The sequence below is a fragment of the Lepidochelys olivacea genome (genome assembly GCF_965140295.1).
Source record: "Lepidochelys olivacea isolate rLepOli2 genome assembly, chromosome: 20".
NCBI classification, from domain to species: domain Eukaryota; kingdom Metazoa; phylum Chordata; order Testudines; family Cheloniidae; genus Lepidochelys; species Lepidochelys olivacea.
Window position 1 is genome coordinate 20,062,811 of NC_140430.1, and position 16,149 is coordinate 20,078,959.

General features: G+C 52.2%; 1 protein-coding gene across 3 annotated transcripts in view; it reads right to left on the reverse strand.

Moving 5' to 3' along the window:
- Positions 1–16,149, reverse strand: part of RFX1 (regulatory factor X1) — a 50,522-nt gene that overhangs the window by 13,161 nt on the left and 21,212 nt on the right. The window contains exons 5-13 of one of the 3 annotated variants that reach the window (XM_084610225.1): positions 14,845–14,940; positions 11,001–11,096; positions 9,381–9,476; positions 7,307–7,657; positions 5,766–5,860; positions 4,120–4,438; positions 1,239–1,420; positions 556–675; positions 148–263 (exon numbers count right to left, since the gene is read on the reverse strand). In XM_084610225.1, the coding sequence (XP_084466351.1) occupies positions 148–263; positions 556–675; positions 1,239–1,420; positions 4,120–4,438; positions 5,766–5,860; positions 7,307–7,657; positions 9,381–9,476; positions 11,001–11,096; positions 14,845–14,940 (1,471 nt within the window). The remainder of the gene's footprint in view (positions 1–147; positions 264–555; positions 676–1,238; positions 1,421–4,119; positions 4,439–5,765; positions 5,861–7,306; positions 7,658–9,380; positions 9,477–11,000; positions 11,097–14,844; positions 14,941–16,149) is intronic. The other 2 variants (XM_084610226.1, XM_084610227.1) reach the window with 2 other exon arrangements.

Consider the following 16,149-nt stretch of genomic DNA (forward strand, 5'->3'; position numbering starts at 1 on the left):
CTCATGAGCATCAGCCTCTAAGCGCTGACCGGTCCCAGCTCCCTCCCCGGCAGAGAGAGCAGGATAGGAACTACGCTCTCTTGCCTTCCATCGACCGAATGAATTCCTGTCCCAGCCCCCTCCCCGTCCTCTACCGCCAGCTCTCACCCAGGAACTGCTGATACTGCTGCACTTGAGCACTGATGTCAGACAGCCCAGAGCCCGGCTGCTGGCCCACCGCTGCCCCGTTGGTCATCCCCTCCATCTTCTGAATGGGCTTGAGTCTGAAAAGCGGAGGAGCCAAAGGTCAGGTGCTGACAGAGCTGCGGGCCTGCGGATGAGGCCGGGAAACGTGGCACCTGGGAAGGTCGTTGTGTGAGTGCTTGTGCCATGAGATCCCATGGGCACGGAAAGGTGTCACAGGGGATTTCCCATCCAGGCACTTCAGACAGAGCAGCCGCCCTCTGTGTCTGTAGTCACCAGTGACTGATGGTGGATCCAGACAGGACTGCTCCAGCTGGGTGCACAGGAGCATACATGGGTACCCGAGGGGCTCTACACCATATTGCCTCCTACCTTTGCTTCTGGGAGAAGGGCTGCTGCCTCATGGCCAGATGCTGCTGATCCTCCATCAGGCGTAGCAGTGGCGAGTTGGCTTTGATGCGGAGGCCGTAGTAGTGGTACTTGGAGTTCCCTCTGAAAGGAAATCAGGATATATAAGAGCTCCGGGGAAACACAAACCCACCATCGAGTGTCTGGTATCGAGGAGGAAACACTATTCTGCATCAAATCCTTGGGCCAGATTCTGCTTTCCCTTACCCCAGCCCACTCCCATCAACTCTAGTGGAGTTTACTCAGGATTCATGCCCGCATTGCAGAGATCAGAATCCGGCCCTTCCGCTCTGAGTGGGATGCTGGGAGAATGGGAATCGGGCGTCTGTGTTTCCAGTTCACAGGCAAAGCAGGTTTCTGCAGTTCTTAGCAGGTGCAGGAGCCCAGCTGGGGCTGGTGGCAGTGTACCCATAGGTGAACGGGAAACAGAGCAGCAGCCCTATACTAGGGCCAGGAGAGACCTTTATCGTGACGGGTCTAATCCTGTGTTTTTGCTGAGCACCCTCCGTTTGCCCGGATCTCAGGGAGTGAGGAGGCCACCAGCACCTTGCAGGAACGGAGCCTGAAGTTCCCTTCTTACTACCGGTGACTGTTAACCAGGGCATAGTGGGTTGTAAAGGGTTAATGCTCCCAGCAGCTGCCTTTACCGTGTGCCAAGCCTGCGGGTGCGGAGTCCCATGAAGACGGATCGGATCAGTTTGCCGAAAGATGCTGCGTTTACTGGCTCCAGTTTCTGCTCCTGGCAGTGCAGCAGGTAATGGCAGTAGAGGGTGCTGCGCGGCAGGCTCACGCCCTCGGCCGTCTCGTAGTTCTCCAGCAGCCACTGAACCTTCAAAGAAACAGCAGTGGTTACAGGGCTTCTTCGGGGCCAGCCATTGTGTCCACCAGACGCCCGCTGGCACAGACCTCGCACCTCGGATCTCCCACACTGACCCCACCGTCTCCTGCACTGCTGCCATACAGGTGTCACCATCACCCTCATCAGCATTACCAGCACTGGCCTAGTTGTCAGCCACGGGCACTGCCAGGCCAGGCCAGCCTAGGCCAAGCCTTGTGGGCTTGAGCTGACTGTGGGAACATAAATGGCCATTTTAGGTGCCTACACATGGGTTTAAAGGGGCACAAGTCAAATGTACTATTAAAGCAACCAATCCCCCTGTCTGGGGGCCATGTCCTGCACACACTCGCTACCAGGAGACATTCCACTGTCTTAAAGCACAGTCCTAAGCATTATGGCCGGCAGTCAGTGTTTGTAGGACTGGGTCATATGGTACTAACAGGCCCCAACAAAGGCAATGTGGCCGAGGGGATAGAGTACTAGACTGGGACTCAGGAGACCAGGGTTCTCCCCTTTAGCTGGGCGTACACATTTGCCACTGGCCTGCTGGGTGATCTTGGGCAAGTCCCTGATGCTCCGTGCCTCAGTTTCCCCATCTGTAAAAAAAAAATTATACTGACTTTCTTTTATAAAGTACCTTGAGCTCTATGGCACCAATTGCTAGGTAAGAACTGGGTGTTAGTTGTGAGAATTATTGTACGCTTCTCCAGCCCCTTCCATCCAGGAATTCCAAAGTACTTTGCAGGCCCAAAGTTTAACAATCCAGCCCCCTGCTCCCCGACCTGTGTCACAGGTTGCTGTTGTGTCCAAAGTCGCACACAGCATGTCAGGGCACAGCTGGAACTAAAACCGCAGAGTCTTGACTCCCAACGAGGCATCTTAATGACAGACCGTCCTCCAGTTCCAGAAGGGTTAAAACTCACCCTTTTTTGACCCCCCTTTGAAAGGATTAAACCTGACGAAGTATTTTAAAAATCTAATTCACTTTTCCCTGTCTGCACTAGTTCAGGGTTCTGAACTGATGTGGGCTTGGATAGTGAAAACAGACTAGTCAGTTTCATGGTTGTTTCTAGTCCCTTTCACTTTCTGGCTCTCCTATGCTAGCACAAGGCTGCAATATTTGAGTGGTAAATGCTGTGGTTTATTTGTTTTGTTGCTTTAAATGTTTCCATTGGATTTCTGCTGGTCCTGGGTTCGGTCAGAATTGATTTATACAAAGTATTTGTTGCCAAATTTAACATGACAGTGTCCAAACTAAAAGCCCAAATGTGGATGTCCTGTTACTATGTGCAGCTGACTGCAAATATTTGGAATAATGGAAGTATAGTAACAAAACAAGCCAAGTTCTGCTATAAGCTATACCACAGCAATTCCATTGGAGTCAGGAGTGCAGGTTTGACCCATAACTATGTAAAGAAGACACTGTGGTTTGGATTCTCTGTTAAACCAGTGTGACCTCATTCTTATACCAAAGGACCTACTCTGGTTTTACACTAGTACCCGAGATCCGCCTCTGTCCCAGTGGCGTTATTCTGGTTTACACTTGTGTGATTTGCATCAAAATCTGTCTCTGTTGCTTTAAACATGCAAACAGGATTTTAAAAAAATCAAAGTGCTTTGATTCAATATGTCAGCTGCTCCAAATAACTGAGGTAAGGAGCGTGTACAACCTGTCCTTCCCAGAGCTCTTAGACTGGAAAATCTTTGGGTAGGGGTCATCTTTTTGTTCTGCTTATATAGTGCCCGACACAATGGGATCCTGGAGCCCGACTGGGGCCCCTATATGCTACCATAATATACCTAATAAATATTAATGATAGATCTCAAACTCCAGAGCTGTCACGGATAAACAATTCCCAGCCAGCAATAACCCTACCTACACTTTGCCCAGCAACAGCATGTCTCATTCGAAGACCTCAGAGCTACTTACAGACAACAGTTCATTAAACTTCCCGATCCCTTGCCAGGCAGGTCAGCACCATTACACCTACCTTAAACATGTATTGTTACTTGTTACCATAGTAATGCTCAGCTTGGCTCCTGGTTTACAGTGTCTCGGGTAAGGCTAAACTCTTCAGCGCAGGGAATCTCTTACCATCTAAACAGACTGGGGGGGGGTGGGAAACTGAGGCAGAACAGAGGTTCCCCCTGGTTCCCTTATCCATTGGATTTCCTTCCACAGGGGCAACAGACTCCCAGTCCCAATTCTAACCAGTGGCCCGGCCCTGCCCTCTGTCACAGCCCTCTAGGCGTATAGGTAAGTCCTGGTTTAGTTTTATGCTTTTACAAAGTTTTATTTATAAAATGCAAATATTTTTTTTAAAAAATCTTTGCAAAACTGTGCCATGATGGAACTAAACAGCCCCGTCGCCCGCCCCACCTGTGGGGCAGGGCTGTGCGGTGGAGGCGCAGCCCCTAGCAGAAGTGCATTCTGGGACATAGCACAGAGCTAGTGAGTTGGGATGGATCTGAGCTAAGCCCAGCAGAAAGAAAGGCCAGGGCCATTCTCTAGCCCATGCATGTTGACCCCCCCCCCCCCACTCCCATGCAGCCAGGCCCTGCCTCCCGATTCTTCAGGCCTGGTTCCGCATTTGCAAACAGCAGAGAAGGATAAACGTATCCTAAAGGGGGGTTTCCAGTTATGTGGCCTGAAAAGGAGAAGCAGCCCCACGGGTGCCTTGGCGACTTACAGTTGCTGGAGAGGCACGTGTGGTGTGGGAGTAAGACTGACTAGAGCTTCCTAACATGTATCCTCCCTGAATCACGTAGGTTCCTGTTCCGCCGCTGCCGCCGCCTCCTCCTCCTCCTCCTCCTCCACCGCCTCCGCCGCTCGGATTGGCTATGATTTGCCCTCCAGAGACGTACATAGGGACGGCTCCAGTGCTGGCCACGGTCTGGGAGGTTGCAGGAGTGGTGACCTGTGCCGGGGTGGCTTGCGATTCGTAATAACTAGCTCCCGTGTTCTGCGTATAGAGAGGGGTCTCTGTGTATGGGTAAGTGCTGGAACGTCTGAAACGAGAGGGAGGGTTAGCAGAGCTGGTGCCGGGGCCGCTGTGCAAATGGACATTTCACGTTTACAGAGCACCTTTCACCCGCCACTGAAATGCAGCCACCGCTGGGGTGGAACCCAGCACCTGATTAATACCACAACAGTCTACGGCAGGAAATCTTGTATCCAACAAAGTGCAGGGTGAATTTAGCGAGGCACAACAGAGTTATCCAGGCTGGACTTTGGCTGGGGTGATAGGGTTAATGTGCACAGGGCCTCAGTTCTTCATTTCACCAGAAAGATGATGATAATAATATAGTGGTTTCCATACATGGATCTCAAAGTGCTTTACAAAGGAGGGCAGTATAGTTAACCCCATTTCTCAGACGGGGAAACTGAGACACAGAGCTCACCCAGCAAAGCAGTGGAGAAGCGCCTGTTAGTGCCACATTGACACCACTTCCTGCAGCACTATAGCTGCCAAGTTCGAGTCTCTGATTCATTCTCTCTCCACCCCACAGCCCTTTAAGGAGCAGAAAAAGATGGGGAGGTACAAGCTGATCCCTCCTCCCCTTAGATCAGTGGGAGTAAGAGTGAGTGGAAAGAGGAGCGGGGAGTCTGTTGCCCAGAAGCAGGTAGCGGGAGAGCCCACTTGGCAGGTAGGTGGTGACAGAGGTTCCTGGATAGCTATGGGGAAGAGGAGGTGTATGTGTTGGGGGAAGTGAGTGATGGAGAGAGTGAGGGTTGCCTGGGCCGTTGGAGTGGCTGGTGAAAGGATTGTTTGGTGAACGCCTGGCAGCTGTGGGGAAGAGGAATGCCAGTGGCAGTTGGCTGGATGTGGAGGGAGAACCACAGCCAGTCGGCTGCAGGGAGAGCGGTAGCCTGGAGCCAAGAATGGGCCCCTCAATTGTGTGCCCCCAACTGCCGCCTCTTCCACTGTTCCTGGCTCAGATTCAGCAGGGGGATCAGCGTGAGCAGGAGCAGAGCGGCTGCTTTCAGTGCATGTGCCCCAGGGGGCAGGACAAGTCATGGCAGGGCAATGCCTGCTGCCTGCCTACTGCCCCGCTGGGTGCAGGAGAGCCAAGGTGGGCAGGCACAGCAATTGCAGGGCCTAGCTGTTCCTTGGAGGTCTCCCATCCAAGTCTGGCTCTGAGAGAGCCGGAGCTTTGCCTGGAAAGAACAAAGCGGGGAGGCCATCACCCTTTAATTGCCCCTGCTGACATTGTGGGAGGCCAGCTGAACAGCACCGAAAATCCCCGGGAAAAGGGGGCAGTGAACAGAGGGCTCGCCTCTCTCGAGCCATGAGCCAGGCGCAAGGGCAGCAGTGGCTTGGCGTGGGTCACTTACATGGTGCTCGCTGTGTAACTGGCGTCGCCCCCTTCCACATACTGCACCTGGTTGGGATAGACATGCTGGACGGGCACCTGCTGCAGCTGCTGCACCTGAACGAAGCAGGGGAGAGAAATTCATAACAGCCCAAGTCCTTCGGCATGGCTGTCCCCCTTCCCGGCTCTCCATGCTTCCTCTGAGGGTCTCAACGCCATCTGGACCCACTGAGCATCACAACCCCATCAAAAGTGGGTCACTATTACCTCCCCACCTTGCCCCCTAGGGAAACTGAGGCACAGAGGGGTGATGGTGATTAAATACTGACTTGAGAGGGAAAATGACACTTAGACTGGAAACTCTTTAGGGCAGGTACTGTCTCTCTTTTTTTTTTTTTTTTTTTGGTCTGTGTTTGTACAGTGCCCAGCACACTGGGGGGCCTGGTCCATGACTGAGGCTTCAGGGCATTACCGTAATACACCTAATAAATACTGCACAGTGCTCCGAAGAGTGGGGACCTGACCCTCGGTGCTATGGTAATACGAACAATAAATACAAATTATTACACTGCAAGTCAGTGATCGAACCCAGGAATCCTGTCACCCAGGTCCCTGATCTAACCAGTAGCCCTCACAGTCTCTCTAAAGGGCAATGAACTTTTCCTCCAGGAACCTGGGGCTCCTGCTAGATAACGAGCTGAGTCAACTGTTTGAAGCTAGCTCCTATTTTTGGAAGCTACAGCTTGTATCTTGACACTGTTCTCCCCCCGCCCCCACTTGCAGGTTTCCAGCAACTCTGAACAACGCAATCTCCTTCCTTTATAAACCCTGTGAGGTTCCTATCCAAGCTATTACAATATCTGAAACTGGTCCAACCCCGTCCATCACAAAGGGATCCCCAGGCATTACACCACTAAAGGGCCCCACCCCCTGGGGCGGGGTGCAGCAGCTGTTTGACAGCTGCCTAGCCGCACTGCACGAGAGTTTATGGTAGGAAGTGAAAAGGAATGCTGCATCCAACTGAAATTACAAGTCAGATTTCAGGGAAGCAGAATGTAAATGGCCCATCGGGACACTTAGCCAGGACATTGGGGTGAATGAAATGGAAGCTGCAATGGCCAGAAGTAGCCCTGCCCGTGGGTTTCTGAAGGAAGAGCTCAGTATTCTGACTCGCGTGTATCTTACAGTGAAATCTGCTGCATTGAATCAGAATTGTTTGTTCTCCCATGTTCCAGCCTTGTCTCCCAGGCATCTCCCTCCCCCAAAACTCGGCTCCTGGGCTCCTATTTCACTCAAATCCAAGACACAAACCAAATATCTGCTTTCAAGAGGTCCAAGAATTTCGGTGCCCGTGGCAGGGACTGGCCTAGGTGGGTAAGGAATGAAGGCAAAACGGGGATCCCTGGTGTAATGTTACTGGCTTCAGCAGAAGGAAGTGGTCCGTGGTGTCCTAATGCAACGGGATGGGGATGCTGGGTGGTTCCAGCTCTGCTCTCTGGAAGGAGCAGGGAGGGCAAAGGCAACCATTCTTGGATCTCCCTGGGGAACCTCTCCATGACCTACTTTAAGAGCTGTGGCTGCTGTCCCAAACACTAGCACCTGAGGGACTCTCTGAATCTTGACTCTCTGGTCGGGACTGGCGTGATGAGAGGAGAGGAACGGCAGCTGCTCAATCACCACCTTTTGCTGCGGGAGGAGGAGGTGCTGAGGAAGCATTCGGACCAGTTCCACCCACTGCTCCGAAGTGGATTCTAGCGAGTGGAGGTAGTGGAGCCTGTGCTCTTGGCTGGCTAGACAGCAGCTGGCCAGCGGATGCGTCCCGCTACTACGCTCTAAGGAGAGAGGATGCTGCACTGCCTGCGGCTGCTGCTGCTCACCGTTCCTAGCCGGACCAGGGAACTCACTGCCTGCGCTCTAAACGATAAACAGAAACACTGAGGAAATCGGAGGTTGCGTTGCGACCACGAGCTGTTCGACTGCTTCCCTGCTCATGGGGGAAGCTCCTGCTCAGAGTTAAACCCAGTTGCTACTTAATGCAGCACCTTGTACCACAACCGTACTCTGCATTTATGTGGCATCTTCCATCTGAGGACCTGACTGTGCTGAATAACGGCAGGTAAGGAAAATTATTCCCATTATACAGATGGGAAAAGGGAGGCACTAGAGGTGAAGTGACTTGGGCCCGTATACTCAAAGGTATTTAGGCACCTAATTCTCATAGATTTTGATGGAAGTCAGGAACCTCAATACCTGTGAGGATCAGGGTCTTGGTTAAATTTACCCAGTGGAGGATCTGGGAACAGAACCCAGGCGTCCTGACTCCCCAGCTCTAACCACTAGATCACATACTGATTACTTGGCGGAGGGTGGGGTGAGGAGAGGAGGGAGACGCCCACAAGGTGACTGCTAGCCAGAGATGGGTTTGTGGAGCTTGCCACCTTATGACCCTGTAGTTTGAAGATTAGACTGTTCGCTTTTGCAGCACTGGTTCTGTGCAGCATTGCTAGCAGGTTCCCCCAGCGGGGGGGCTAATGAGATCAGTTAGACCATGCTGGCTATGCAGAGGCAGGAGCTGGATTTAGTCCTAGAGCATCTTAAAACCAAACATCTAGCACCAAAGCCTGGGTGGGGGATTTCAGCTTTTCCAGAGCTTCCTTTGTCCCAGCGCTAGGTGTATCCGGTGGGGACAAACAAGGGGGGGCAGAGCAACTCTTTAGGGGATGTGAAGGGTAATGGGAACACAAGACTGGCAGGGACCACCTGGCTCATCATGTCCAGGCCACCCTGTCACCTCATGCCATTCACACGCTGAGCAAACACCACCTTCAGAGGAGTTAGGTTGTTGTCCCCACTGCTCCTATTGGAGGCTGTCCCAGACCCTGCCTCCTGTGAGGGGCAGAAACCTGCTTCTCATAGCCAGCTTCAATCTATTCCTGGTCAGTTTGTCCCCACTGGTTCTTATGCCAACTCTGTCCCTTACCACCCTCCCTGGGTCTACCCCCAATACAAGTAATGGGAAGAAAAGCACAGGCTGGAAGCTCCCTTGCTCAGAGAATGGAAAATGGCCTGGATGAACAGGGACCAATAGGGCATGGACCGCCAAGGGAATGGGTTGGATGGGACCTATCAGGTCTCTTCCCTCTCTGAAAGTGTGGCCAGCAAACCAGGAAGTGTGCTCAGTACAGGAGAAACTGGCTGAAATTCCATGGCCTGTGTTATTTCTATGACCTTATCCAATCGGATCTCCTGTACATCACAGGCCATTACATCATGCAGACACAGACACACCTCCCCCCGCCCCCCCCCCCTATTCAGCCCAGTGACTTTTGTCAGACCAGGTGGTTCAGCCATCAGAAACTGGGTGCCAGAGGCAGAGAATAGGAGGGAGCGAGACACGCCTGCAGTGGCCAGGGATTGATTTGGTGAGAGATGCTCCTCCAGGGGAGGTCAGCCCAGATAATCTAATGGTCCCTTCTGACCTTGAACTCTCTGCCCATGCTGGGATCAGCTACTCTGCAAAGAGACGACTGTCGGTCTAGCTCAGGAGCACCACGGCTGAGGGCAGAGGATGTCTGCCTCAGAACTAGCCGAAGGGCACAGCCCCCAGGCAGCTCGCTACGTGACTGGAAAGCTCTACCTCTTGAGCGACGTGAACCTGCTGGAGTCCTTGCACTGTCAGCTGTTGTACTGTGCCCGCTTTCGGGGTCTGGGGGGTGGTCTGCACGACCGAGCGCTGTGGAGGCAAACACACAGGCCATCAACAACCTCCTGGAGTGAAATCCGTGCTGGTGAAAGGTGCCACCTGACAGCCCAAGAGAGTCCAAGGCTGTTTATCGGAGATCACAATCAGGCAGGGCACGTGCCCTGTTGCATGCACACCGCCCTGCATCAGAGCAATCGCTGGGGTGAGAGGGGAGCTCCATTTCTCTGGCCTCAGTGCTAAGGCTGCCAACAAAGGGGTCTGTTAGTGCAAGGCAATGAACAGAGAGACCCAGAAAGGCCGTCTTTGCTTTGATGGCACTCGCTACCTGGGTCACTTATAGCCCAGCCCAAGCTTGTAGTAACCAACAGCTGCTCCTACCTGATGGCTCCTGGGTGGAATGAGTTAGGAATATAGGAATGGCCAGGCTGGAGCCGAGCAGCCCAGCGTCCTGCCTCAGAGAGAGGCCAGCACCAGATGTGTCCCAGGGAGGCGTAAGAACCCTCCAGAAGCAGATGTTGGACAATCTGCTCCACGTTCTCTCTCAGTCTGGTCTCAAGAGCCTGTCTACACTGCAGTCGGGAGGTATGGGTTGGAGCGTGTGTAGATGTGCCCAGGCTAGCTCAAGTGCCAACAACAGCAAAGTTGTGGCAGGATGGGCAGTGGCATGGGCTAGTTCTGCCTCCCCAGGACCCTGGCTACACGTTCAAATGGCCATTGCCAGCCGTGCTGTGGTTTCACTGCTCCTGTTGTTTTGATCTCGCTCGCTCGGGTTTGTCTATGCATGCTGCAATCACACCTCCCCTCTGCAGTGTAGACAGACCATAACAGGCAGAGATTGGCTTAAACCCTGAGGCAGGAAATGTAACATCTCTTCCAATCCTGGATATTCTTGTTATCCATAGGAGTGGCCAGTCCCTTTTTGAATCTTGCTAAGTTCTTAGCCTCAATGACTTCCTATGGCAGGGAGTTCCACAGTCTGATTCTGTGTTGTGGGAGAAAGTATTTGCTTTGATCAGTTTTCAAGTCACCACCATTTATACCCCCGAGTGTCCTCATCTAACTCAAACAGGCACCGCTAGAAGTGCTAAGAGCCCTCCTGGAGGGCAGCTTCACCACCAAAGATGGAATAGATCCCGGAGACCGAATTCCCCCTCTCGCCCCACAGGGCAGGGCTGGGGCCCGTGAGTGGCCACATAACTCTGATGTTGCCTGGACTGTATCTGCGTGCCAATAACAAAACTTTGCAAGGTTCATGTTTGTTTCTAGGTAGTAGAGATGGTCTGAGCTGCCGCCTCTTTGAAACCTCAACAGCTGTGAGTTGCTACTGGGGGGAAAAGATGCTAAAATTGTATTGGGCAGCTGTTGCAATGGGGACACTATAATAGAATCTAGATCTCAGATCTGGGATCCACGCTCACACCAATGGAGCTCCAAAATCAAGCTCTTGAGAGCATTTACTACCATCATCCCGCAGTGGCTTTTCTTTCGCCACCAGACAGGGCTCGGGTGAACCCCCAGGAGGGGGTTACTTTGGGATCTGCAACCATACAGCACCTCTTGTGAGACGGGCACTTGCTGGACTCCATGCACCTGAAGCTGCTGCACTTGTCCTGGTTTGGCAGTGGAGTTGTTGCTCTGGACAGGGGAGTGCTGGAAAAACAAGGAGGTGGTGTTTTATCGGCTGCTTAGTGGGAAGGAGTAACACAGATTGTGTTCCCGTAACACATACCCCCTCCTTCCTGTTTCAGATCCCTCCTGGGAGCTCCTGGCTCTGCCAACCCCACCACCCACAGCCGTGTGCTGTTCTGAGGGTTGACTTTACTACCTGCCAGATCTGGATGGTGCTTTGTGGAACAGATGAAAAGCATGCAGATTAAGACAGGAACAACAGGAAGTGACATCAACCCAGGAAGTGGGTAGATAAGAGCACCGATACTGTGATGCCACCCTTCCCCCCTCCCCCTGGGGAGACAATGTGAAGAATATAGGAAGTGCTAGACTGGATCCTCTACCCCATCTTCCATAGCAAGCAGTCACAGCTGCTTCAAAGGGGATGTTTCTTCCTACCACCTCTCAGGCAGGGTTTGCGCCTATTCGTTATTCAATCTAATGTAATTGTTCCTATTATTCATGTAAATGCCCCACCCTTTTGTGAATCCAGTTATGCTCTTGGTCCCAATAATATCCAGTGGCAGAGAGTTCCACAAGTTAATTCAGAATGTGTAACCAAAAGAGCGTTTCCTTTCTATATTGCTGTCATCCCCTGCATCACCAAGAGCATTCTTGCCTGATCTTTGCCTAGCTTTAAAAAGTGATGATAATAATAATTCCTAGCTCTTATCCAGCGCTTTACATCAGTAGATCTCAAAGCACTTTATAAAGGAGGTCAGTAGCATAACCCTATTTTACTGGTGGGGGAAACTGAGGCATAGAGCAATGAACTGACTTGCTAAAGGTCACCCAGCAGGCCAGCAACAGAGCTGAGAACGGAACCCATGTCTCTTGAGTCCAGTCCAAAGCTCTAACCACTAGGCAACACTCCTTGGGGCTGGGGCTGCGTTAGCTATTCTAGTGTCCTGCAGTGGTGAGCACTCAGTTCACGCTTGATAATTTGCTCCCAACTGTGGTTTCTAAAGTAGCTCTTTGCCTCCTTTAGCACAACTGTACTGCAGCCTCCCTGCTCCTGGCTTGAACTCTTGCTCCCTTCATATGTCCCAGGCCAACAGGACTGGGTCTGAGTCACGTGCTTCCATCATGTGACCCCATCCAATCACTCCCTTCATGGCGGGGAAGGGAAGGGAAGCTCACCCCTTGCCAGTTCTGCTAGCAAGCTCTTCCTTACAAATTTGCTGCACATCTATGGTGTGTAAAAACCAGGATGGACAAAAGAGACATTGCCACGCTAAGAGATCACACGCTGCCAAAGGTCCTTCTCTGAGTTAATACTGGGAAGAATTTTGTAACATTTTGCCTCTTCCTACAAAGATTCCTTTCATCGGCTGGGCCCCTGAGAGTCCTTGGCACAGTGGGGACCTTCCAGAGAGCCCCAGGTTTGGTCCTGATGGAAGCTACGTCACTTTACTCACACACAAGGTCAGTAAATTGCAAAAAACACTTACCGGTCCCAGCTCCTGCAAGGTGCTCAGATGCTTAATGCCCACTGAAATCAATGGGAGTTAGGCACCTAAAGACCTGGGAGGGTCTGGACCAAAGTCCCTGATTAATTAATCACTTTAGAAGAGGAGCAGAAGCAGAACAAGAAACATCTTGGTCCGTCCCTACCCCCTCCCCAAAAAATTAAGGGCAAACCTCTGATTTCACTGGACTCTGTATTAGCGGGAGGGGAACAGTGCTAGTTAGAGCTGCTAGGAAGTAGGGCCAGATCCTCAAATGTCCTTCAGCTCCTAACCACCCTTGGGGACCAGCCCCTTAAGGGAGTGAATGGGGTGAAAGGGGCCGTCAGAGCTGCTGGGGAGCAGTCAATGAGAACGCAGGGGGCTGAGAGCTGTTGGGTTACAGCTGTTGTAGAAACTGCCCGCTCTGCTACACTCCCTTTCCCTCCAGGGCTGAGACCAGAACCCAGGAGTCCTGGCTCTCAGCCCCCTGCTCTGATCACTACACCCTGCTACACTCCAGGGCTGATACCAGAAACCGGGAGTCTTGGCTCCCAGCCCCCTGCTCTGCTACACCCTACTCCCTTCCAGGGCTGAGAACAGAAACCAGGAGTCCTACTTTACTTTCATTATTTCGCTCAGCACAGCAAGTGAAAGCAGACTCTGTTTTGCCAGCTGCCCTTTCCGGCCACAAACCCCCACAAGGCTGGGGGTGCGAGGGAAGTTGTGCAAATATAGCAGGGGAAGTTACTTACATTTATTAACAAACAGCTTTATGGTCAATCATTTATACACATCATTAGGACATTCTGGCCTGCACTAAAATGTGCCAAAAGCAGATCCTGAGGGTCTGACCCTGCAGCCCTCACTCCCCACAAGGGTCCTGCTGAGTTCAACAGGACAGCCCCACAGAGCACAGGGTCAGGTGCGGAGCATGACAAAGGCCCAGACCCTCAAAGGTGCGTAAGAGCCTCACTCTGACTGATTTCAATGGGGTGAAGTGCCTACATTGTATGGAGGATCTGGGCCAATGTCCCTTTAGGTCATGAGGATTGTGTATACCCCACGCTGGCAGTGACAGGGTTACAGGAAGACTGACAGCCCAATTAGCCCCTTCTGGGGCATCTGGAGGGCAATGAAGGATTAGCCCCAGCTGGGGAGAAACCGGCTGGGCGGGCCCTATAAAAGAAGGACTGCAGGGCCAATAGGAGAGACCCAGAAGACAGGAAGAAGGGATTTTCTGCTCTCTGAGAATGGAACTACAAAGGGATCTATCTGCAGGGAGCAGCTTGTGCTCTGGGACCATCCCTGAAGGGAGAGGGCAGCCAGAGATACATAAAGCAGGCCTGAGGGAAGAAGAAGAAGTCTGAGGCTTAGTGGCTGGGGAGGAGACAGGCCTCCAGGGAGAAGGCCCAGGGGGCAGTACTCTGTCACAGAGCGCAGAAGAACTCTGCAGAGCAGCAAAGACTCTGGAGGGTGGGATCTGGGAAGGGGGGAAGTTTTCATTCTTTGAGCTGGGCCTTGGTTACCCCAGAAGGGCTGGGGCACTCAGTGTGAGCTGGCTGGAGGGCCAAGTCACTGCATAGACCCCTGAACTCCAGAGGAGCTGCAATGCCAGATCTTGCCACGAGGAGGTGCTCCAGAATGGTGAGTCTATGCCAAGGACACACAAAATATGGTGGCTTGATTCCCCCCTCCGTGCCTCATGCACCCCCCACCAATCCCCTTCCTGTGTCAAAACCAAGATCAGCCTAGATCCCTAGGGGCCGTTAGCTCATCTAGCCAGACCTGTCGAACGCAGGCTGGTTCTCCCTGCACTGAGCCCCGTCACTTGTAAGCGAACACTTCAGCCCGAATGCTCAATGCCGCGTGATTGTGAGTGACCAAGAGCAGCTTTCCAGACCTGCCAGTTACTCAAGATGCAATGGGGATCATTAAACCATCAAACAAATATCCCTTGAACATGCCCCTGCCCTGGCTTGAGGTCTGGACAGGATCTGGGGCCAAACTGTCAAACTCTGGGCCAGAGCTGGGGCCAAAACATAAACCCAGAGCTAAACACTTGCAAGTGGGGTGGCTGAAGCATTCCCCAGGAAGAGGCTGATGTCTAGCTGTGAATGTGAAATGCTGCAGCGATGAGACAAGGATGCTGGTGGTGAACTGAAAGGGGGGTAAATAATGAGCGACAAAGAGCAATGCAAACAAATCTTCCCGCTTTGTGGCTGTCTAGGCACCTGGTCATGCTTTTCCCCAGGTTAGGGAGGAACGAACATCCCGCCACCCACCTCAGGTGGAGAATGGACCTGCTGCTGAACACTGTGCACAGCCAACGAGACTTGGCTTCCTTTGCTAGCCTGGGAAGTACTCGGCACCACCAGCCGCTGCAAAGGGATGATACAAAAGAAGTCCTGGTTAATGACCACCTCGCAGTCAGAGCAATGCCAAGTTCTGCTGGCCGCTGGGGAGCAGGGCTGGTCCTGGCCGGCGCTGGTCCAGAGGACTGCCCGAGTCGGGCAGCCGGCGCTAGTCCAGAGTGTAAGTGAAGCTGCATTGGCTTTGGGTAACCATACTCACCAGCACAGCCCAAGCCAGAGTGTCATTAGGAACAGTACTCGCAGGTACAGTCAATTTCCATTCAGCATGTTCAGTATTTATCTGGATTTGCCAACAGAACCGAGCCTAAACCAAAACGACTTCTTTGGTTCCCTGGGGAGCAGAAACCTTCATCTGCTTGTGTCTGGCCAATATCAAACAGGCTGTCCACTTGTGTCCCAAGGATGGGGGGGTGCCATTACTTGGGGATTTTAAACACTAGACAAACAAAGCAAAGCGAGAAATACACTGGCTGGGAAACAGGGTAGACTAAGGATCTAAGGGCTCTTCCATCTCTACCTTCTTTGAGTCAGTGAAAATAAAATGCAATGGGGCAAATTCTGTTGCGTTTCCTTTTTGTAGCTCTGAGGAATGGCTGCCTTCCATCATGCACACTGGCCAAGGATTTTTTTATTTCCCTTTCCAAATGCAACTGCAACCCGCCAAAACCTGGAGGCATGATGCAGCATTTGGGTCCCATTCTCTTCTCCTTGATCCACCTTCAGGAGATGCCAGCATGCAGAAAATCTTTGCAGCCAGTTGATAGGTGGTTTCTTCACCAGCCCGGCATGCAGACAACTGAGATGTGGTTTTAGGTTATCTGCAGTTCCTTTAGCACCGCACTGTCAAGGCAACTTCATTACCCAGGAAAAGGCTTTTCAGGTCATTCCTAAGTAGAATGTTAGCCGAAACAGACAAAGGTTAACCCAGGGTACTGTGAAGCAGGCGTGAAAGCTGGGCCAACTAGGAATAATGGGAAACTGTCTGGGACAGCATCTTGGCTTGGAGACCTGGCTGTGGAAGAGCCTCTCCAAAGGGAGGGGTGGGAGCCCCAACACTTGGGACTTTAAAATCTGACTGGATAAAACATTAGTGAATATACAAAGTTAAGCTCTAATAGAAGGGCTTGTGTCTCAGGCTCTCTTCCTGCTATAGTGTTCATCATGCTAGTCCAAACAGATGGACCTCAACTGGCATGTCTGAAGAGCCCATCACTG